General features: G+C 42.8%; 2 protein-coding genes across 2 annotated transcripts; both read right to left on the reverse strand.

Moving 5' to 3' along the window:
- Positions 1-1,473: 1,473 nt before the first annotated feature.
- Positions 1,474-6,206, reverse strand: LOC118412428 (tripartite motif-containing protein 3-like). The gene is made up of 3 exons (XM_035815288.1): positions 4,598-6,206; positions 3,384-4,158; positions 1,474-2,959 (listed from the first exon to the last, which is right to left on the reverse strand). Exons 1-3 carry the CDS (start codon positions 5,424-5,426, stop codon positions 2,680-2,682), a joined length of 1,884 nt encoding a protein of 627 aa, XP_035671181.1. The 5' UTR covers positions 5,427-6,206; the 3' UTR covers positions 1,474-2,679.
- Positions 6,207-9,396: 3,190 nt separating this feature from the next.
- On the reverse strand, positions 9,397-18,968 carry LOC118412433 (organic cation transporter protein-like). The gene is made up of 13 exons (XM_035815302.1): positions 18,820-18,968; positions 17,852-17,959; positions 17,164-17,423; positions 16,828-16,975; positions 16,179-16,282; positions 15,243-15,397; positions 14,788-14,956; positions 14,175-14,319; positions 13,751-13,848; positions 13,114-13,248; positions 12,668-12,747; positions 12,228-12,336; positions 9,397-11,839 (listed from the first exon to the last, which is right to left on the reverse strand). The coding sequence occupies exons 2-13, from the start codon at positions 17,927-17,929 to the stop codon at positions 11,602-11,604; spliced, it is 1,719 nt and encodes a 572-aa protein (XP_035671195.1). The 5' UTR covers positions 17,930-17,959; positions 18,820-18,968; the 3' UTR covers positions 9,397-11,601.
- Between the last annotated feature and the right edge of the window lie 3,754 nt (positions 18,969-22,722).

The raw sequence follows: 22,722 nt of genomic DNA on the forward strand, positions 1-22,722 counted from the left end.
GAGCGGTGTATACGACATACGACAGGTTGTGTAGTGTTCGGTGGGTTCTTGATCACTACTCGTCTGGCTTGCTGAGAGTAACAGGGAAACAGCGTTTTGTGAACGCTACTTGGCTTGCTCACCAAAAGTAAGGGGGGCAGAAGGAGAATGTTCATGACTGAGGGGGGGTAGGTTTTTTTTACCATACACACAGAAACTTGAGTCTGTTTCCAGTTGGTGTCGTTCACATAAGACTGTATTGCCACAGGCTTTACTTTCTAGATACGCACGTGTATAGTTGCTACAGCGTTATGCGAGAGTCATTCATACCCCACTAGTCTCTAAAGAAGACGAAAATGATGATCCCTTCTACCGGCTTCATTATCAGAATATTTCAATGACCGTTTTCCATTAACAACATTGGCGCTACACTCAATTTTTCATCTGCTTCTTTGGGAAAAGAAACAGAAGACAGAGAAGCCAGGCCGTCACTTAGAAAACGTCATGGTCTTTCACCCTAACATCTGCTTGGAGACTTTATCCGATTTCTTATGACAACTTGGACATTTTGTTTGACTGTTCAAAATCGCTTACAGCATACGATTTCAAATAACATAGATACCCAAAATTATGCCTCTACATAACTCTTTAACGTCTGTGACAGAAAAGTGATCCCAAATAATGACTGTTGCTTCTAAACTTTATTCCAGCCCACATGAAAGTTCATCTGTGTCGGCACAAGTCATTGTAGAAGGAATTCAACTTTCAATCCAACATTTCCATAATCCTTGGAAGTGGTCTAAAGTAGTGCATTGATCTTGTGACAAATGCTGAATATTCAAAGTAAAAGATGACATGGAGTTGAACATTTTGTGCTGGGTCGAAAATTCAATTTCTTTTACAATCGATTCCGACTAGCACATTTCAATGGAAGGTGTTCGTCAGAAAAAGTAAATAAGAGTCGTTTGAATACACAAAATAGCAATTACTCAAATAACTAAATATGATTTTGGAAACGTTCAAACGTTTTAGATAACATCCGTTATCTTTCGTCTGTGACACTGAAACGTCTGACCGTTTCAAATATCATATCCAGTTGCTTGAGTAATTGCTATCTGGCGTATCTTACTACCTGGATGTCTAACCTTCTTCGACGTATATATATGTATATATTTCCTCCTTCGGTCAATATTGACCATGGCAAAATCCTAAGTGATATCAGTCCTACAGCGTTGGCTGTGGCTAAATAGTCCTATACGAGAATGACAGTCTCTGCCACATAGGGTACATCTGTAAGCTGACTCGGGTCTGCATCGACGTAAAATTTGTTTAAGCCTGGAATCATATAAGAAAACCATAAATAACAGAAAAGAACCCTGCCATCTAGTCATTCTACATTTGTTTTAAGTTTTTTTCTACAATGAGTAAAGTATGGTAGCAGCCTGACAAAAGTTATAATTTCCACTAGAAAGAATAGCATCTTACAACACATAATTGAAATTTGCAGATATTATTCGTCTTTGGTATACCTGTACAATTTTCTGCATCATTCTTTAAATCTTAACACCGATGCATAGTTCATTATTCCTTATAAAAGCAATCGTTAGCTATACGCAGTATTTCTGTACAGAAACATCACTCTATATATGTATTATGCAACTATCTAAAATCATACATAACATTCATTAAGAAAAAAGACAATCCATACAGTATTGTCCTAGCTAAGAAAGCACCGTTTCACACAAGGTTAGAGAGAACTCAACTTGTCTACTCAACTACTTTGACATCTAGTTAAAATCCAACTTCTCTTCCTTGACTATACAATTCTTAAACATGAACACATTACAACATTAAACATATTTGCACCTCTTAGTCAAGCAAAGCTAAAGAAATGCAAATATTTATAAGAATGCAAAATGATAATTATATTTAAAAAATCACCTGCAGAAGTAAGTGCCGTACATTTTAACCCATGGATCCAAGCCACAAGGTCATATCATTAGAATTTGAAACATCGGAAACATCATAATTCTATGTCTTTTGCAACTATAGACATACGCTAGTGACAGGATGCCCATAATATTTTAGAGCTTTTTTTGCAACATTACGAAATACTACATTCTATACCACACCTGAATTCATGTCTATTCTGCTTCCCCGCGAAATAATACATAGTTTATTCTCTCAATCTTCGTTGTCTCCAGAAACCATAGAAATGTTACTTAAGACAAAGTTTGTCTCTACCAGACTACATACGTTGCTGGAGAAATAGGAGAAATTAGTCAAATACATTGAATAATATACCACAGGAGTCCGCCTGGCATGGCATGGCAACCTCATTTTCCATCCTATCTTAAACTTAAACCTTCCCGCAAACTTAAAATCAATTTTAGGTACAGAGATACAACGAAGAAGAAATGTGACATTTAAATGTATAATGTTTGCTTTCACACGTTAACAAACTACAGCTCTGTCCATCATTCTTCCTCAAACGAATTCATAGTGATAAGCCCCCAGCTCTGTCCTGCCACTTCCTACATAATGTGACCGAAAACCACAGGCCATCTACAACTTCACCAGTAATCATGGTGACGTCAATCTTCTGGTCCAGGTCCAGGTCAATGACCTTATCTGTTTCGAACAGAAGAAGAAGATGAAGCAATATTTTCCCCTCCCTTGAAGTTTAACACAAATAAGCATCTATTGTGAGATGAAAAACAGACACTGGTGCACGGAGTCTAGAACGACAATACGACCGTCGCTTAGCAACGCCACCTCTTCTGGCCGGTCCAGCCCGTCTGCTCTCGTCCCCAGCACCCTGAGGAACTTGCCGCTGGAGTTGAACATCTGGACCCGCCCGTTGTCCCTGTCAGCCAGGATGACGTTCCCGCGGCGGTCCACACAGATGCCGCGCGGGGAGTAACACTGGCCCGCCTTGTCACCCCACCCGCTCAGCGTTCTCTGGAGCTTACCGTCCGGTCTGGAAAATAGGACAGGACACCCATTTATCAACTCATTCATTTTTGGCCATGTTGCTGAACGTTAATTTGATTAAATTCTCTGGGAAAATATATATTCTCTCCAAAACAGATGCAAGTATGCGAAGGAAAAGAATGTTTGGCATAAAAAAAAGCTATCTTCGTTATGAAATCCAAGTAGGTGGGAAAGTTGAAGAAAACACAAAGAGTATGGTATACCGAAAAATAGCCTATTTTCGTTATTTTACATTTCTCGTGAGTGAGTGAGTGAGTGAGTGAGTGAGTGAGTGAGTGAGTGAGTGAGTGAGTGAGTGAGTGAGTGAGTGAGTGAGTGAGTGAGTGAGTGTCTGACCGAGTGACTGAGTGACTGAGTGACCGACCTAGACCAGGTTACAAAACATCTGCATAAAGATGACGCGTCCTTACCTGTAGACCTTGACACAGTGTTCCCTCCTGTCGGACACCAGGATGTCCCCCTGCGGGCTCACGGCCACCCCTCCCAGGAACGCCGGGCCCGAGAACATCTTCTGCGCCTGGCCATCCGACGTGAAGATCCGAATCCCGCTCTCTGACCCGACCACTATGTTCCCGTCTAACGGACTGATCGCGATCCGGCTGGATCTGACATTTCGCGCGAATGACGTCACGAAGGCGCCATCCTCTTGGAACACGTCGACGCCCGATTTCTTGTGGTAGGTGACGTACAGGTTGCCCTCGGCGCTGACGGCGAGCCACACCGGCTCGTGCTCCGTGTTCCTCCCGAGCCACGTCTTGCTGAGAGTCGGCATGACGCGCACGAACTCGCCGCTGCTGTTCAACACCTGGATTCGCTTGTTGTCGGTGTCGGCCACGAAGATGACGTCATCTTCGGAAACGGCGAGTCCGCACGGGTGGTTAAACTGTTCTTGTTTGGTCCCGGCTTTCCCCACCATGACGGACCTGTCCGATGTCCTACACTCTTTGTGTTCTGCTAGCACCGTATCGTCTGAGTCTTCAGTGTCACCGTTCTTCTCGCCATTGTTGTTACCGTTTATTGTGACCCTATTTCCGTTACCGTAGCCTAGACTGTCCGTGCTGTCCGAACTGACCCGACGGATGACCGGTAACTCCTCGACGCGGCCGATTCTAAACGCGCCATCCTCAGGAATACCTTTTGACGTGAACTTCAAACCAAGGTCAAAGGCGTCAAGGTCAACCTCGGCTGTAGAGATAAAAATAACATAATGTTAAAGGTTCACCGTGAAATTGAGATCAGTGTTTTTGTCGTGGGATTTTCAGCCTGATGGTGAAAGATGCGGACGTCGGCAAGGTTCTTTTTTTTTCAAAACAGAATTCTTGTCGTAAGGATGTCGTCAATTTGGTGTCACATAGCTGACGCATACGAAAAATATGGCAGGGCCCTAAGAACGGAAAATCTATTTTCTGCGCCTTGATTTTCTGCAAGTCATGTTTTTTTTTCATATATACAATGAGATTTTCAAAGAGGACACTTCAGAATGCAAAGCCATGAGGTTACTTACACATACAAACACACACACACACACACACATAAACATACACATAAACACATCAAAACCTAGCAAAACAACTAAAATTTTGCTTTGTTTTACTTAGGTCGGTTTGTGATTATCTTTGCCTACCTGTTACGTGTGTCAGCCTCTGGCTCAGGTGTATCATGTCCGACTTTGCCCCTGATAGTCTTAGGTAGTTGTCCTCCTTCTCATTGCAAGACGTCTCAGCTTTCTCTACTGCGTGAAGCAAGTTGGCGACGGTTTCTATCGTCTCTGATCTCTTCTCTTGAAGAAGGCGACTTTTCTCGTTGTACTTTGCCTCGACATCTGCTCCCAGCCGCTCACGTCGTGCAACGATCCTGTCAATCAAAACCTGGGCCTCTTTCTCGATCTCCCGAACGAGTTTGTCTCTCCTAGCCCGAAGTGTTCTATCGGAGGCTTCTAAGTTGTTCAGGGTCGCCCCACTGTTTGACACGCCTACGAGACAGGACGATATCACCGTCTGCACTTCTCCTTGTTTCCGCTTGATGGCGTCGCTGAGTAGACTCACCTGGTGACCTTTATGCGGGTTCGGGTCTTGAACACAGTCCTCACAGATAGCCTTGTCGCAGTTCTCGCAGAAGATCCTCGCGTTTTCCGCCGGGTGATCACAGACTTCCCGGATCGCCTGTGGCGAGTCTGGCGCGACTGGCCTACTTTCCATCGCCTTCCTGACGTCATGTACCCACAGGCTGTCTTGAAGGTCATTGACACCGCCGGCTGGGAGAGTCACATCTTTCTTACACCTTGGGCACGAGAACGTCCCATCTTCTCCGACCTTTGCTCGCAAACAGTCCCCACAAAACAAGTGAAGACACGACGACGCCTTCAGTTCTTTCTCCTTCGCTTCCCCGCAAATGCCACACGACAGAAACCCTCCAAGAAGTGATATTTCCTGTTCAGGCTCCGCCGTCGCCATTGCTGCACGCGAGCACACAAATCACCTGAAGACACAATGAATGACACACCGGTGACAACTGAACGATCACGCATGTATTACCGGTGTTACAACATCCACGGGGCCGTCTTGCTCGGCTGCGTACGGTTGTAACTCTTGTAATGTTATCAGGTCGGGATAAGATCAGGACTTACCACAAAGACACAGTGCCTGAGACTTGTCCTCTTGTAAGGCTTCCATGTAGAACAATAGACCAGAAGTCCTTGAAACAACGCCTCAAGGACAGATAAAAGTCACTTGAGTAAAAGAGGGGGAGGGGCGAAAGGTTACAAGGTTCATAAGAAATCACATTACGATCGCGGGATGGTCGGTCTAGTCACGCAAATCTTGTGTCCTGTTGTAGACAAGGCGAAGACAACGCCACGTACTGTTCCCGACAGTATACAATATTCCGTGATCCGACGCGTGAACTGCAGACTGAACAAAAAACACAGAGGTGGATCTTTGTGTACACAACATCCGTGCATATCATGGGAAAATCCTGAAGTGTGTGGAAGATATTATTGGCCAGCAAGTTTTAGCTGCGACAAGTAGAGGGCGTGATAGGGGATTTAGGATACAACGTACTAAATGTCATAAAAGGTCAATCTTGATGAAATGACGTTAAAAGGGGTTTAAATTTCTTAAAGAGACTTCTTTTGGTCTTATTCACTTGATATGAGAGGACGGGAATGCGAAGAAGGTTGATGCAGGTTTGTCTTGACTCTGAGACCCATAAGAACCAATCCCCAAAACCCCTTTCGTAGACCCTACTTGATAGGCGGTGAATGCACTGGCCCATTATGAGCCAAGAGCTGGAAAAGTTGCTACCACACTGGTTTTACAGAGGGGCGGGGTTGTAGACTGGTCCATTATATTTAGGGGGAGTCAGACTCCCAGCAATTCTAATGAACCATAACAGATCATCGACAATCACTCAGTCAATTTCCAGCTGACTCTTATATCTGTATGCGATTTATTTCATACTTCTTTTCGTGCATGTTGACTGGCGTCCCCTATGGGCGAATGGTATGCTCTGCCTACGTGGTCCTGCATGCGTGATTTAACGCAATTACAGTGTAACCCCCGTAACATTTACGTCAACACTCACTTAACAAGGGGAACACAGGCCGTTCACAACAAACCAAAGGGAACAAACAAAATCCCTAATTCACCTTCAGACGTATGTAGAAATTAGAGCTAATCGTTTCAATCACAACTCTACCTTGTCCGTAGTTAATTATTTGTATGTAATTTGACATTTTGAATCAAACCAAGGTTAGTCCATCCGGGCGTAAAAAAGGTAAAGGTTAATGTATAGGTCAGGACTTAAACACAAAGCCGGTCGATTGTTACAAATGTATTATGTAGATGTCCGTAGAGCGTAAAGGTGGATAACACTTTTGCAAAAATATAGTCCTGGTCTTTATGTTATCGGATATCAGGTTCAAACGCAGAGACGTTGTCCTTGTAATCTGACAATTGAATTTCACTTCACTTGCCCCCTCCTTTTTGGACACGTCAAACACTGACAGACGATAAAATTAGGCTGTTTGGATGTGCCCCCCCTCCCCCAAAAAAGGGGTTTTCCCGGGGTTTTTGAAACCAAAAAAAATTTTTTGGCTCCCCTTTCGGGGGCCTTTAAATTTTTTTTTGAAAAACCTGGGGCCCCCAAAAGAAGGGATCCCGGGGGGAAAAAAATTTTTTTTCCCCCCCCCCCCCCCCCCCCAAACACACACACATTCATGTAAAGTTCATTGGTGGTTATTTATAGAACCCACAAAAACAAATTTCAACAAAGGCATATTTCTCAAAGTTTACAGAAGACTATACTCATATGTAATCACAGGTTACCCCCCCCCCCCCCCAAATGCTACCCGTTCGTTAGGGCATAACATGTATGGCCAAACAATCTACAAGTATAATGATAATGATTATTCAGATGTAACAGTTTTGCCACATTGAAGCCAAGGGCTGAATTGCCTAGCAAACTCTACAGAGTCATTAAGATTGTCAATTAAGTAACAATTGGATAAAATAACATGATGAATAAAATACATATAGCGTTACACTAGTTAAAAAATGTCGATCAATAGGATCAATATCACTGAATACTTTGGTTAAAACGTCGAACAATGACATTTACATGAAACACTACGGTAACCGTATCATGCAATACACTGGTTCGCGACATTCAAATAAAAACTGTTCATAGAATATCACAGGACAGATTCATTTATATATAAATTTTCAGACTAATAATTCAAAACACGAAGAATATATATCAAGGGAGGGCAATTAAGCATTCAGTAGTCTAATCATATATGGCAAAATAATGTAGAAAATATCCGAAATGCAAAGCAAATATACTTTTTTTCTTATTCGGGACCGTAACACACAAGAAAACATTTATCGTGTATATGTGGCAAATGCACAATAGGGTTCAACGTGTACAAAATGGAGGGACAACTTTGAAGTGAAACTCACTGATCTTTTTTTATCACAACAACAACGTCTCAGACTTAGCCTAATATTATAGATACCGGGACCACATTCCCTGGTGTCTCTAGACAATTTACCATTTTTTGTTCCTACCGTGACCTGTTTATAAACGCCCGAAAGTGCCAACCTTCCCTTAAAAAGTTGAATCAAATTCCAGCTAAACTAGCTATATATAACAACCAACTTTTAACACAGTAGCCACATGCCACCACATTGCTATTTTACTTACTCTGGGCAAAAACTGTCATATCACAAACTTGCTATGATGTAAACTTATAGGAATAGCAACTGATGAAGATAGTACGAATTTTGATGTGTTTTTCACAAGGATTAGTGGTACCCTGTCTGTATGTGATAGTCCCATACAGGTCAACTGGACCGGTCCGACAGCATGGCTCTACTCAGAAATCACCATCATATTGTGGTGTATCATTTCTGGATATATGCCATGGAATAAATGTCAGCTATTGGGTCAACATGAAAATAAAATACCGAAAATGTGGTAGCCAGGCGTGCAGCTGTGGAAATAAGGCTACTTCATGATCAGTAGTTGGTGTGTCTGTCTGTGCGTATGTTTGTTAGTGTTTTGAGATATTTATGGTCAGCATAACTTTAGAACCTCTCGACTGATTGTAATGGTGTTCGGTATCAGAATAGGGATTGAGAAGATCGAGGTTGATTTGGGCCCCTCTGGATTGATGTGTGGCATTATTACTGAAGCAGAACGGTTTGATGGCGTCGCTGAGTAGCTTTTGATGTAAGGAGGAAGTTGTGCAGCCCCCCCCCCCCCCCTACAGCTTGCTTTGGAACTGCAGGGGCAGGTTTGTAGTCTTGTGTGTGTGGGAGCTTTGAGAAGCGACATAAATGTGGTAGATTTGAGTGTAGTTCCCAACTTGCCAACTTTATTAAGTGCTACTTGGCTACCGCAATGGTGTCGCTCTCCTGTACTTTTTGAATTCAGGATTATAAGACACGTTGGCTGTACCATGTTTATTCTTGGCATTTCTTGTTACAATGATCATGGTCTCTATGTTAACAGGGCATCTTGAATTGTTTTTCTTTGCCCATCTTGTTTTTTTTTCGCTTGTTCTTCCCGACACTGCTAAAAATGTCTTATTTTCTTTCTCTATCCCCCCCCCACACACACACACACGTGCATCTTAAACTATGCCTTGCTGTGCGTTAGTTGATATAGTTGTTATCAAACAAGGCAGACTAAGTAAAAGAATAGCAACGCTTTAAAGAAAGAATAAAGGTTCTCACGACACTTCTAAATATATCACCGCGTCATTATAGCTTTTTCATACGGTCTTTCAAGGTTTTGTTACGTGACCCCAGTGTTAATTATTAGAGGCATGCAGAACACTGTTCTATCTAATTTTGGAAAGGCTTTGCGAATTTGAAAAAATGTATTTTCGTTTAAAAAAAGGAAAACACTCCACGCCATAGCTCTTAGAAACAATAAAGAAAAGTATTATATTTCTCGCTGAAGTCAAGCTGGAGAACATTTGTGAGCAAACGTACAATGATTTCCTGCACGACGTCACCGATATTGTTGTGACTTTACATGCATCAAGTGACCAAGCGAGTGTTGTAAGCATGTACTAGAGAAATGGTTTATTATTGCCATTGACATTAAAAACACTTGCAGCACATTTACAAATGGCTGAATTGTCGTTTTTTCACACTCAGTACTTCAACCTCTAACTCAAGTTAACACTTTTAAAATGATCGAGTCACAACATAACATCTATCGTTTACAATAACTGGTCAGTTACTATACAAAGAAAGATTCGCTAGTATTCACAAATTACCCTTAGTCTTGGTTCAGGAGCTTTACACAGTACGGTAATGTGCTATTAGCGAAACGAGCAGTTCTACACCGGAAGTGAGAGAGTTTGTCTTTGTTTCTTAGAGACCTATCATGGGTATCCCCTCGTCTAGATGGAAGCCAATAACTGAATCTTTCAGAGTTGACAAGAGTTCGTGCAAACCGTAGGCATAGATTGTCCCTTCTACAGTCTAGTCGACAAAGACCCGAAGTGTTCACTGCACTGTCGTAAGTGACGTACTCCCGTCCTAGTATAATTCTCAGAGCCCTCTTCTGCACGCGTTCGACTTTCGATGACAAAACTCTGGTAAGACCGGGGTGCCAGATGACACAGGCGTACTCAAGAAGAGGCCGCACAAAACCGATGTAGACGAGTACAAGGTCACTTATGTCCAGTCCGTGTTTCTTCAGGTTTCTTATCATATAGAGTCTCTTACTCCCTTTGGTGACGATCGAGGTCACATGTTGAGTCCATTTGAGGTTGTTCTGGAGGATAAGTCCCAGGACACGTGCTGCCTGGACAACCTGTAGTTGGGTCGGACCAACAGTGATTGCTGGCGGCGGTGGAGGATTTCTCATGAAGCAAAACACCATCACCATGCACTTAGACGGGTTCAGGGCCATGAAGTTAGTATCAGTCCAACGTGTCAGGCCATTGATGTCGTCCTGAATCCTTGGTGCCGCAGACACATGTCGTGATTCGGAGACAGACATGTCATCGACATACTTAAACCCATCTGAAGACGTTTCGTGACTTGGGAGGGCGTCATTAACCAGGGCTAGAAAAACTAGTGGTCCTAACTTCGTTCCCTGAGGCACACCACACGTCAGAGTTTGCCAGTCCGAGACTGTGCCCTGATATCTCACACGTTGGCGCCGACCTGACAGGAAACTGCTCACCCAGGGCACGATGGACGGGCGGACACCAAGGTCAAGTAGCTTGCAAATGGCGGTCTGGTGGTGGACATAATCAAATGCTCGGGAAAAGTCCGTGAGAACAAGTGTTGTCACGTAGCCTGGTTTGTCTGATGCCTCAAGGATGTTGTGTACAAGACGCGTCAGGTAATGTACCGTTGAACACCCAGGGAGAGAACCGAACTGCCGAGGGTCCAGGTTAGGAAGGATATCCTGCATGCACCAGTCACGAACGATTCCTTCACACACTTTGGCAAAGATAGGTGTTAGAGAGATAGGTCTTAACTTCTCTAGTCGCGGTGGCATCTCCTTTGGAATGGGTACAACATCAGCATCCTTGAACATGTCCGGTACTTCACCTTGACACAGGGAGGTGTTCATAATGTCACATAAAGGCTGGGACAGTTCAAAGGAGAATTCCCTAATAATCCTTGGCGAGATGCCATCAGGGCCAGTAGCTTTGCCAATCTTAACACTTTTTACTACTGTTAGTTATCGGTAGGTGGCGTTATTGTAAGTAATAATATGTCACATTGATTGTGTGTCGAAACGTTAGTATGTCCAATATTCTATAAGGCAGAATTAAATCTAAATGATCACGGGTACAATAAACAGTCGTGCAGATGCAAAATACAAGTAATAGCCAGCAAAAAAAGCAAGCACCAAATCTTCATACACGTTGTAAGGAAGTTATATATAAATATTAAGCCACCACAAAAAATAGAACTTCTGACTAGAGAACTTAACTAACAGATGCCGAAAACGCCCCTTCCCACGTTGAAATAAAATCACTGAGCTAAAATTCTACGAAAGCCCACAAGCAGACGCTTCGCAAATGGTACTTCGTAGAAGCTGCGAACCGTATGCTTGTGAGCTTTCGTAAGATATGACCTAATTCTAAAGCCTTCATCATTCCTTGTCCACAATGCCGTCTTCTTTTCCAAAGTTCTCGCCCTCCTCGATCGTAGCCGGAAGTTTCCTTCCAGCCGTTTCCGGTAGCAGCAGCGCCAGCAGTCCGGCGGCGATGGACGCTCCTCCGAAGATGACGTAAGGCATCGGGGCCCAATGACGACCGAGTAGACTCACGAACGGGGCGGCTATGCCTCCGACTCGAGCACTCATGGAGGACATGCCGATGCCGATTTGCCTGTGTTAAAATCAATATCCATACAGAAAACATTTACCCTAAGCGCCCCATGCAGTGATTTATGCATAAGGTACTTGAAACAGCTCAGAGATTACTAGTATTGAAGACGAGCCTATCCAAGGACAGGATTCTGAAATAGAACGAGCAATTTATTAATTACCCAAGAAACTTCTAAATATTTTCTTTAGATATGAGATTCCTTTGTTATTTTCATAATTGTAAATAGATACGATGCGATACAACACCAAGTTTAACACCTTCTGCAGCCTTCATCAGGTTTAAATGAGTTACTTGTAGAACACGTGACCGTTCGGACAGGTGACGTCAGTGTTCTCACTCAGTTGCATACGTATTGCAGTCAAGTAAAGATAATAACATGTTCACATACCTGACAACGGTTGGAAAGATCTCGGCCGAGAAGATGTAGATAACACCGAAGGAAGCGGTTATCCAGAACTTGCCCATCATGGCCAGGGTGGTCGTCATCCAGCCAAGGTCTGTAACAGTAAGATAAGTGACGATTATAGAGAGGTTAGACTGTTCACCAACTGAAAAATTGGAATCACTTGAATTTTTAACTGAATGCTGATAGAACCATTCAGTCTTCCTCAGCTATCTGCACGCATCGCTCTGTACACGTCACGTAATGACGTCAGTGATGGGTCAAAGGTTGCGTGAAGTCGATATAGTCCCCCGTTCCGTTAAGAGAAGATTGATGACGACATTACTAGTCTTGGTTACACCATCCTTAACTAACAAATATGGTACTGCATTCTTAAACAAAGTCGGGTAAGAACATATTTTTTATCGAGATAAAATGATACGCACGCTTGGGAATGAAGAAGGCCGTGATACAGGCGACGCCGCCAGCCAGAAGCATCAAACATAGAGGCCATCGTCTCCCGAACCTGTAACGGACAGAAACATACATTTATCACGAAAGGGGATAAACCTATAGTGTTTGAACTCACATTTGGATGGGATGATTGTCCCTATGTAAGTTCATGATAAGTATTTGACCAATATGCAAGGATGTAGATTAGAAAATTGGTTAGTTCATTCAATCACACTCGAACATTTTTTTACGATGTCAATTTTTTTGTAGTTGAACAATCTTAGAAGGCTTTGACAGAGTCATCAACGACAAGAATCTATAACCATTTCCGTTGACCGAATGTCGGAAAACACGTGTTCTTCTGACCTAATAATGTCACCGCCACGATTCGTTGTTGTATAACTGTTGTACCACATATGTGATATGACTTTTAACATACTTATTCAGGAGGAGAATTGCGATGAGATTCGCCGGGATCTCGACGAGACCGGAAATGGCGAAGTTGAGGTAGATGTTTCCGCTCAGGGCAGATAGGTTGAGAGATATCCCATAATACACCAAGGTGTTGACGATCCTGCAGAAGTATACAGAACAAACGATGTTTCCGTTGTTCAACAGATCCTGATCTACACAAAAATGTTAGCCGTCATACCATAGTAGGCTCTGTGATAGGCGTTTCGTGGAAGGGAAACATATTGTTTTTGCCCCATTTCTTCTTCTTTTTCTTCCACCTCTTCTTTTGTTCTAAATAGGTATGGTCAATCACCTGGACTGTCACCATGAGTACAGGTTAAGTAGCAGACACCCTGTGGTGTTCGGTTACATTATGTAGCAAGTGGTAGGACAGAGCTACTGGGGCTGGTCACCACATATATGAATGGGTTAATATAAAAGAAGTGTTGTAGGCCAGTAGTTTGTTAGGAAAGGTAAAAATTATGTATTTGCTTGCAAATGTTGAATTCCATTTTTTTAATTTCATTTTCATGTATGCTGTCATCAGTTAGACATATATCATGTGTTTGAGTAAGTTATTAAGGTAGATGTCAAAGAGACAATACGAACGGTTTTTTACTAACCAGTTGTAGAAGATGTTGAGAGTCCATTTCCGAAGATTCGGAGTTCTAAACAGGTCGATAAATGTGTACACCTTTTTCTTCTGTGCCTTTTCCTCTGTCTTAAAGGCAAAAAGAACAAATGATATCTAATACAGAGCTCAAACTTTCCTAAAGCGTGCGGACACGTGACGTCATAGATTAGTACAGTAAGTATTCATCAAGGCACACAAGCCTGGGCGGTATCAACTTCCTGGCACATTCGACCAATTGCTGACGTTATATAATCGTAAAATTCACTTGACCTAGATCAGCTAGATGATTCATAAGTTGAGCACTGAGGGACTGCAGTAAGGCAGTCGATAATTTGATGTGCTAAGTTATTGGAACAAAAGTTTTAGTTCCAGGCTATCTAAACACCGCTCTAGTTACGAAGAAAATATCTCACGTGATCATGAGTCAAAGGAATGGCGTCATGGAAGACTTCGTCAGGTAAGGTGACCTTGGCGATCTCCGCGCCTTTCCGCAAAATGGCTGCCGCCTCTTTGTGACGATTTCTAGAGATAAGCCAGCGTGGGGACTCTGGGACAAGCCTGGAGATTGGATCAATGGCATAGTCACATATAAACTATGATCCAGCAGTCGGTAGAAAATGCGACGTATTTCACCCCTGCCCTGTTTTTTATCTACCAGAAGTTCCCGTCGCGATACATTGTAGGGAGTGGAGCATGAACAAGTTTAGAAATCATTTACCTTAACAGCTGGTGTATTGATTGTGCTTGTCATTAATTATGGAAATAAGTTCCTATTTGCATAAACCATGCTGCAGCACCGTAACAATACGCTAGGGGGGGGGCAAAATCTAACCGTTTCACGGCCTTACCAAGTCCTACCCACATACCAAATATCAAAACAATCCATCCAGGCATTCTGGAGTTATGCTGGTCAACTACATACATACACACATACATACATGCACACATACATACATGCACACGTGTACACAAACGCTACCGAAAACATAACCTTCTAGCGAAGGTAAAAATCCTTGAAGAACTTACCACCAGAAGGAGATGAAGAAGAGAATAGGCATGGTGATGGCGACCTGAAGCCACTTCCACGTCCGTATGAAGTAGGCGATCCCAGCAAGGAGCATGGACCCAAGGGAGGTGAAGATCCAAATGACCATCCCCACAAAGCTGCGTTTGTCGGCGGAAACTAGCTCCTGAGCTGGGGAAAGAGGAAGGTGGGTTGGGGGTGGTTTGCTTTGAAATTCAAGTCTGTAGCGTTACATATACCAGAGACTAAGTATACCGGTATTAGCTATAGTTTTCTACAATGATTGTTAAGTACGCTGTATATAGCAATCAAGCTGTTACTAAAAAAACTATTTGTAGGTCACCATACACTCAGTAACCTTTCCTTTTAAGTAACGTTACGTGTAATTTTCACACTTTTCACAATTTGTTTAAGCAATCAATCTATATTGTATCATACACGAAGACAATTCCCTTACTCATCACAAAAGAAGCTAAATAGGTGATCATGATGCAGGTGGCTATGAAGAAGCGGAAGGCCACGAAAGCGGCGTAGTTGGGCGAGAACGCACAGGCTATCCCGGACACATAGCTGCCGACGAGGGATGCAAGAAGCACTGGTTTACGGCCCCATCTTGAAGGCGTCGCCAAAAAAAGAACATGTGATTGTTAGTAACATGCCTGTAAGTTGATATATCTACTCTCCAAGCAGAGGTTGAGTCGCGTAGATCTAGTAGTAACTTTTCCGACTACTACTATATCTACGCGACTCAACCTCTGCTTGGAGAGTAAGTGGAGCGCAGGTGTAATTTTTCCGACTACTACTATATCTACGCGACTCAATCTCTGCTTGGAGAGTAGATATATCAACCATGGTTGACATATCACGAATGATGAATTTAAACGACATGAACTTAAAACCAATGCATACCATACGTTTTCAAGAATTTTGATCACTGCAAACTTTATAAAAGCCCATTATACGTTCATCACATTTTATGCATATGATTATTTAAACAGCATAGGAAATGCCTATCAAAAAAGCTGTTGTACCAAAATCTGACACCAAGATTTTTCGATGATAAGAGTTTTGTTAAAGATGTTACATTCGCTGGGAAATACCAGTCCCTTGGGTCCTACGCTTGGCTATTCACAAAAATATATCAGAAAAGGATCCAACTGCGCATGTGCAGGTCAAAAGTGAAGGCCTTTGAGATATTAACTTATGGACTTCATGCAATATGCAAACCGACCGATGGAGGTCACATATGTATATGGACATGTATAACGCTTGGTCGAGCAGGAACGGTGGACAAATCAGAGGCTCTTGGGCTTGCGCATGTGCAGTTGGATCTGTGACTGGGGTTATACACCGGATAATACACATTCGATTTCTTCTTGAACTACGGACGAACCTGTCTGCCGCATGGCCGCCAAACACCGCACCAAACATGAAGCCCGCAAACCACACAGACTTCACCATGCTCACCTTCCAGCTGTTGTCACAGACAAGATCCCACTGGAATGAAACGAACACAGTCTTATGGCCGCAACTGGGCATTACTGTGGTGTGGAGGTCACCAGATTTAGAATTGGACGCGAATGGTAGTCGTTCCCGTTTCTTGAGCATCTCGTATACAGAAGAACCAAGGCTTTAAATGCTTGTCTATCGATAAAGCTCGATGGTGCATAACAGTTTGGTACCGAGAAGACAAAGTGAATTACAGTAACTAATGTGTATGGTAATATGGTAGCCGAACTCTTGTAATGTCTGACGAGATCAGAGTTGTAGCTACTATATATATACTTCCAGGAAATACAAGACTTCACTACTGAACAGAAGAAGTTCCCGCTGGATTGCGGCAAAACTTTCCCAGCATAGCGACGTTTCCACCAAAAAACATAAACGCTGCCACTCCCAAAGTCTGCGAAGGAGGCTAGCATAAATTCAGAACAACACTGTTGAATGTCATAGAGTAAGCGACATCTTCATTATTGGTGGTTGCCAGCAAAAACATGTTAATAACATTGATGTGACACTTTAACAAGGAAGAGATAACTTACGTCTGTAACGACAGTGCTCTTGTATTTAGACATGTCATACTCGTATCCCTGGTCACACGGGATCTGGGTCCGGTTGGCCACTGGGTGTGCTTCGACAAATTGTCGATAGGTGGCGTTGAGGGTAGCGTTTGGAAGATTGTAGCTGTAACTAATAAAACAGATGCATAACTACTACAGCATCACACAGATTTACACTGTTCTTATAGTTCATTTCACACGCGCGCGCGCTCGCGCGCACACACACACACACTCCTACAGACACACAGACACATGAACACACAAACACACGCACGTGCACCGTGAACAGACACACGTACCTCGGAGCACGAAACTAACCGTTTGCACTGACTCCGTGTCCACTCCCCGTCCTTCAGCTCCCAGGGGATGCTAACGTTCAGCACCTCGGCCAGGGTCGCGTTCAGCCCCGAGAAGCTGACCTCAGAGACCCGGCATTGGAAGTCGGGCTCGATGGCAAGGAAAACGATAGCAAATAACTGGAAGCCATTGACAGGCAGGCAGAGGAGAAAGAAAATCCTCCTCTGCCACGGTCCAAATCCGCCCAGGTATTTCAGAGCTAGGTCGTAGTTGACTATGACCTATATGAGGAAAACAAATAATGTATTATTGTCCTTCATGCACGCCCTTGTCTGTATATGTGCGAGTGAGTGAGTGAGTGAGTGAGTGAGTGAGTGAGTGAGTGAGTGAGTGAGTGAGTGAGTGAGTGAGTGAGTGAGTGAGTGAGTGACTGAGTGTATGTATGGGCCTGAGTTAGTGTATGTGAGTGGGTATGTTACTGTGTATGTGTATGTTACTGTGTATGTTACTGTGTATGTTTTTGTGTATGTGCATGTGCGTGTGTGTGTGTGTGTGTGTGTGTGTGTGTGTGTGAGTATGACAGAAATGGCACAATAGTTTCACGACACTACATCAGGTTAATTTATAATTTATGTCCTAACGCAAAGTGGAAACGCAATTCTAAGTTGGAATATAGGTCTGAAGACTGAACTATGGAGTGTTTACAAACCTGCACATCATACTTTTCTCCGCCAGATGGCGCATTGTCAAACACCAACGCCTCGTCGACGCTTTCCGTTTCCGTCATACTCTTTGGTGCCGAGTCCTGGCAGCCAAACTGTACAGAATATATATCGAGTAGAAATGCTACATATTAGCTACTAGTAGGGGTGGGTACCGGTACAGAAAATTCAGGTCCAGGTCCGGTTCAGGTCCAAAGGATCAGGTCCAGGTTTGGACCTGAACCTGGACCTGATTCAGTATCTTGTGAATGGACGATACTCAATACAATGTCCAATGCTCTACAGAGAAATCTGTTTTGTGGAGTATTCAACTCCCACTGGCGTTTTGAAATCCTACAAGGCTAACTGCCTCTGTACGATTGACTGTAAAACCTGGTAGACATGACTATAGCTTCTACTCTACTTCGCTCTTATTATTTTCTTCGACCGGTAAGCCCCGAAGACGTCCAAAACAAACCGGAGCCCTACTTTTGCTTGGAGAGTAAAGATACGCATATCGCGAGCACAAAGCACAAAAGATAACATCTATCAGATTCTAATGTTCGCGAAGAAAAAATGACTATTACAATGAGAAATCAAAACCGGAAGTTTCTCCGAGTATCTTAAACAGCTATGGGCCCTATATCGAACTTGACCATTATTTTCCCGACCACTACCCGCCTACCAAATATCATCAGGATCTATCAACGAGTTATGTCGTTCACAAGCACGAGTTATGTCGGTCACACACACACACACACACACACACACACACACACATACATACATACACACGCACACACGCACATATGCATACTGCTAGTAGAGCATTATGCCTACAAACCTCCAAATGCGTACAAACAAGCCTTATCGACGCCATGTTTGTATAGTTGTTGAACAACTCGCCATTGTAGGTAAGAATTTTTTAGCAGTGCCTTCAAGGCATGCAATATGCGTGGTATGTAAGAATACACACCTCCCTTTTGACTTTTTGATGTCCTCTGGATCTGGTTTTGCCCTTGTTTGGAACTCGGCTCCGCTCTGTCCTTGTGTTCTGTTGGTCAGTATTGCCCTCGTGACCAGCCTTTCGTCAGTACTTTACTTCCTTCGGTATCTTGGCCCACCTCTCCCCGCTCACCAGTCGGATAGAGACTGGTGGGCGGTGCTAGTTGCTGGTTTAACCGCTTTATAACGTCCTTTGGGTTAACTAACCAGTTTCTATACAATGCCCTATCTTTTGTGATGATCTGTTGTGATGGCTTGCGCTTTGCTCTCATTTCCCCCTCATTTAATTTATCGATGAACAATATGGAAAAGGGCCAGTTCCAGATGGTATACAGACTTCAAATTCGTACGACATTTGTTTCTGCATGGTAAGGTTCCTCACCTGTCCTGACACACTCCTCCCACACCCCACACAGGGCCAGGCTGAACTGGTCTGTACGATACAACACACATAACTGGTAAGGTTCTTCACCTGTCCTGACACACTCCTCCCACACCCCACACAAGGACAGATTGAACTGGTCTGTAATACCTCCTCCCGTGACGTTAACTACAGACCACTGTAGAACTGTGATCATCACAAACACATGGAGGAACCACATCTTGTAAGCCTGGTGTCTCGTCAAGGTACGACGTGCAGAGAGACTGTGAACTACGCCGGTGACCAGAGTACATATAGTATGCATATATGCACACTTCAAATTTTACAATCAGTTAGGAACTATGAGTATGTCGTTAAACTTTACGAATAGTTGTAAATTATCACGTCAACCGTACGGCTTCGCCCAAATTTTTTGAGAAGCATCCTTCACGGGCTTACACGGGCGCTGGTACAATTTGTTGCGGACAGAAGACCTCCCCAGTATAAGACCTTTCAGGCGTAAAACCTGGCCGCCATAAGTTGAAAATCGGACCTGAGTCGGAAGATGCAATGTATCTTTTATCAACTAATAAAAAGGTCAATAACTTTGGGTGAACTAACGACTATTGGTAGCTTTTGTTGGCGTGAACGCAGGATTGTACTAACAGCATTTGATACTTGTAGATTTCATCATAAGACACCAGAAAATCGTGCTGTAGTTGCATTATTGATGATAATCGTACTTGCCAAAGTGCTATATATTTTATCTTTTTAGATTAGACTAATTAAAAGGCAATGAAATATTCTGATGCTATCCATTTGAGGTCAAAGTTCATTTTAGTGACCTTTTGTCGGTAGCTATTAATATGCAGTGCAATGACAGTGCAATACTTCAACAGCGGAAACACAAAACACTACATTAGCCAATCCAGAAACCATAAGAACATGTTGTAAGAATAACCATCAGGATACAGGAGCTACCTTTATTTCCCACGATGTAAACTACGATCGATCATCTGGCTTTGAACGACGACACGTCAGTCACCAATGCAATCGATCAAAATTTATTACGGGTATGTGAAATGCCTCGTCATTGCTATTCTCCAAGCAGAAGTTGAGTCGCGGAGATATAGTAGTAGTTGGAAAATTTACCTGCGCACTCCTCTCACGCGAGAGGATTTCCCGACCACTACTATATCACGACTCAACCTCTGCATGGAGAATACTAGTAGTCATTGCTAGTAATCGATGGTAATACAGACAGAATACTGTAAAATGGGAAATGTTCGCGGTAGTTTTATGTTCGGCGTTTTCGCGGTGACGTCTTAGCCGCCAACTGAAAACCACCGCGAAAATCTTTGTTCTATGTTACCAGTATGTCCCGCCTAGAGCTTTGTAAAGTTTGCTTCAATTAAGAAATAACTTTTAAAAAATACCGCGAATGCTTCATTTCAATATTCCTACCACGAACATTTCCAAGTTCACAGTATGTGATGGTGGCCAAATGATAACTAGTGACTGACAATTATACCAGACTAGACGAAATTGAAACAAGTCACGTACAGTTTGAAGTTTAACTATGTACAAAAGAAAAGGGTAGAATTGTCCATTTTCTGCGAATTTCACGGACAACACACAACCTCCTTGCATAGTCCTAGGAGGCGATCCTTCTATGTCAGACTTTTGATTGACAGATGTCACTAGCATGTCATGTTGACAATTTGGGGACAAATGGCTCCCAGCTGATACAGATTAGCGGTTCATATCAACTGATCACCTCATGATTTCCTCATTATTATGGTGTAATAATTAACATGCATCTAGATCTACTGGTACCGGGCACTTGAAGTTACAAACTCCAAGGAAGGAATGCCAGACTTTTGATAAAACCACGGCTATACGGTATATTTTAGAATTTTGCATTGACGTTAAGCTAGATAGGGCTTTTTGGTACCAAGGACGTTATACTACAATTAGTCCTGCCTTTACAGGCACTTCATTTGACTTTTCAACTTGAAAACCCTTCGTACCCCTTCTTCTTCCAGGGTTTGTTATTAGATCTGAGATAGTGAATCACCCGTATATCGATAATGATGTTTCTGAAGTTGCCTTGGGGTCTTCTAGTTACATAGCGGCCATCGGGTAAATGTTTTTGGGAACGAAGCATAGTTTTTGTTTTTGTTTTGTTTCTTGTTTAGTTTTGTCGTTCACTTGTCAACATATCACAATACATTTGTATACTATCAGTATCCTTGCTTTTACTATCAGTTAAATGCCCTTCAATACCTGGATGCATTTCTCGACATAGAAATTAATTATTACTTCTCAAAATCTGGTGCTATTTCAAGATGTTGTTGTCGGTTTCGCTGAATGTGTTTATATCAGGTTTTGTTTGTTTACATTTCTGCGCTGTTTTTATTTCTCTACATCACAACAATGTGTGATATTTTGGTTTCATTTCTTTTACTTCAAGTGTTCGCCACCTTTCAACACAAGACAATGCAGTAAAACGCCTCTTGAATTCGACCCAAGATATTTTGTAAAAGACTTGATACTTGAAGTATCTCTGGTAAGGTAAAGCATTGTCAAGAATAGTTCGTCTCCAAGCAGATATAGGAAAAGAGAGAAAAATCCGAATCACTAAATTTTGAGCAGTATAGAAACCATTTCAACACGCATGGATCTATTTTAGACGATCGATGGTTAGAATTTCAGTATCAAAGCTGATCGAGATACGTAGACATTTGCTAATCTCCAAGCAGATGTTATGGTGGAGATCGTAAAGTTTTATCACCGGCCGTTTTTATGGGATATGGGTACTGTTAAAAGTGTCCCTTTGGAAACAAGCCTGGTACCAATTCTAGCAGTTCCACTTCGCTGAAACAATGGCTTCCCATCTTCACAAACTCTTGAAATGCTCGTCCATCGGTGTCAACTCAGGTGGACCATGAATACAGGATATTTTTAGTTGCTAATGGGAGTGCAATGCGGCTTCGCTACGGCTCGCGGTTTTGGGCAGGCACACTCATACTCTTCTTGAAGTGTGATGGTTCCTTTACGTACAGAGGTTTTGGCGCTTGACTGTAACGCCTAAAGTTACCTCTGCAATGCGATACGATAATGTTTCTCGTCCGTGGGTTCATGAACAGTAGGGCTGGCCGGCATTTGTCTATAGTCTAGTCCATACTGTGAGTCTAGTCTAAGAAATGACTCCAACGTATAACTATTTGGGTTTGAATTCTTTTTCTGAGACTGTGGAAGACAACAGATCTAGACCCCAGCCTATTTGGAAGCATGGCCAAAATGTAGTCTCGTTCGCATAAGTTCTAGCTGCGGAGTTTGTTTTCCGGAACGCTGATTTTTTATTTTTTTTTTAGATTTTCAGAATGTTCTCTAATGCCGGGAGAGCAAGGAAATTATGTTGAAAATCTCCAATCAGCGTTCCGCAAACAAAAATAAATAGATAAACAAATGAGAGACAGCGCTGCAAGCAGTCTTAGCCTGGTATCCAGC

Source organism: Branchiostoma floridae, chromosome 3, assembly GCF_000003815.2.
Source record: "Branchiostoma floridae strain S238N-H82 chromosome 3, Bfl_VNyyK, whole genome shotgun sequence".
In the NCBI taxonomy this organism is placed as follows: Eukaryota; Metazoa; Chordata; class Leptocardii; order Amphioxiformes; family Branchiostomatidae; genus Branchiostoma; species Branchiostoma floridae.

Bases quoted from the DNA above. Each gene is read 5' to 3' on its own strand.
- LOC118412428 (XM_035815288.1), bottom strand. From the start codon at position 5,426: ATGGCGACGGCGGAGCCTGAACAGGAAATATCACTTCTTGGAGGGTTT. The intron at 4,159-4,597 runs GTAGGCAAAGAT...TTATCTCTACAG, and splicing joins GAGGCTGACACACGTAACAG to CCGAGGTTGACCTTGACGCC. The intron at 2,960-3,383 runs GTAAGGACGCGT...CCTATTTTCCAG, and splicing joins CACTGTGTCAAGGTCTACAG to ACCGGACGGTAAGCTCCAGA.
- LOC118412433 (XM_035815302.1), bottom strand. From the start codon at position 17,929: ATGACGGAAACGGAAAGCGTCGACGAGGCGTTGGTGTTTGACAATGCG. The intron at 16,283-16,827 runs GTAAGTTATCTC...GTTTCATTCCAG, and splicing joins AGAGCACTGTCGTTACAGAC to TGGGATCTTGTCTGTGACAA. The intron at 12,748-13,113 runs GTATGTTAAAAG...TGTCCGTTACAG, and splicing joins GCAATTCTCCTCCTGAATAA to GTTCGGGAGACGATGGCCTC.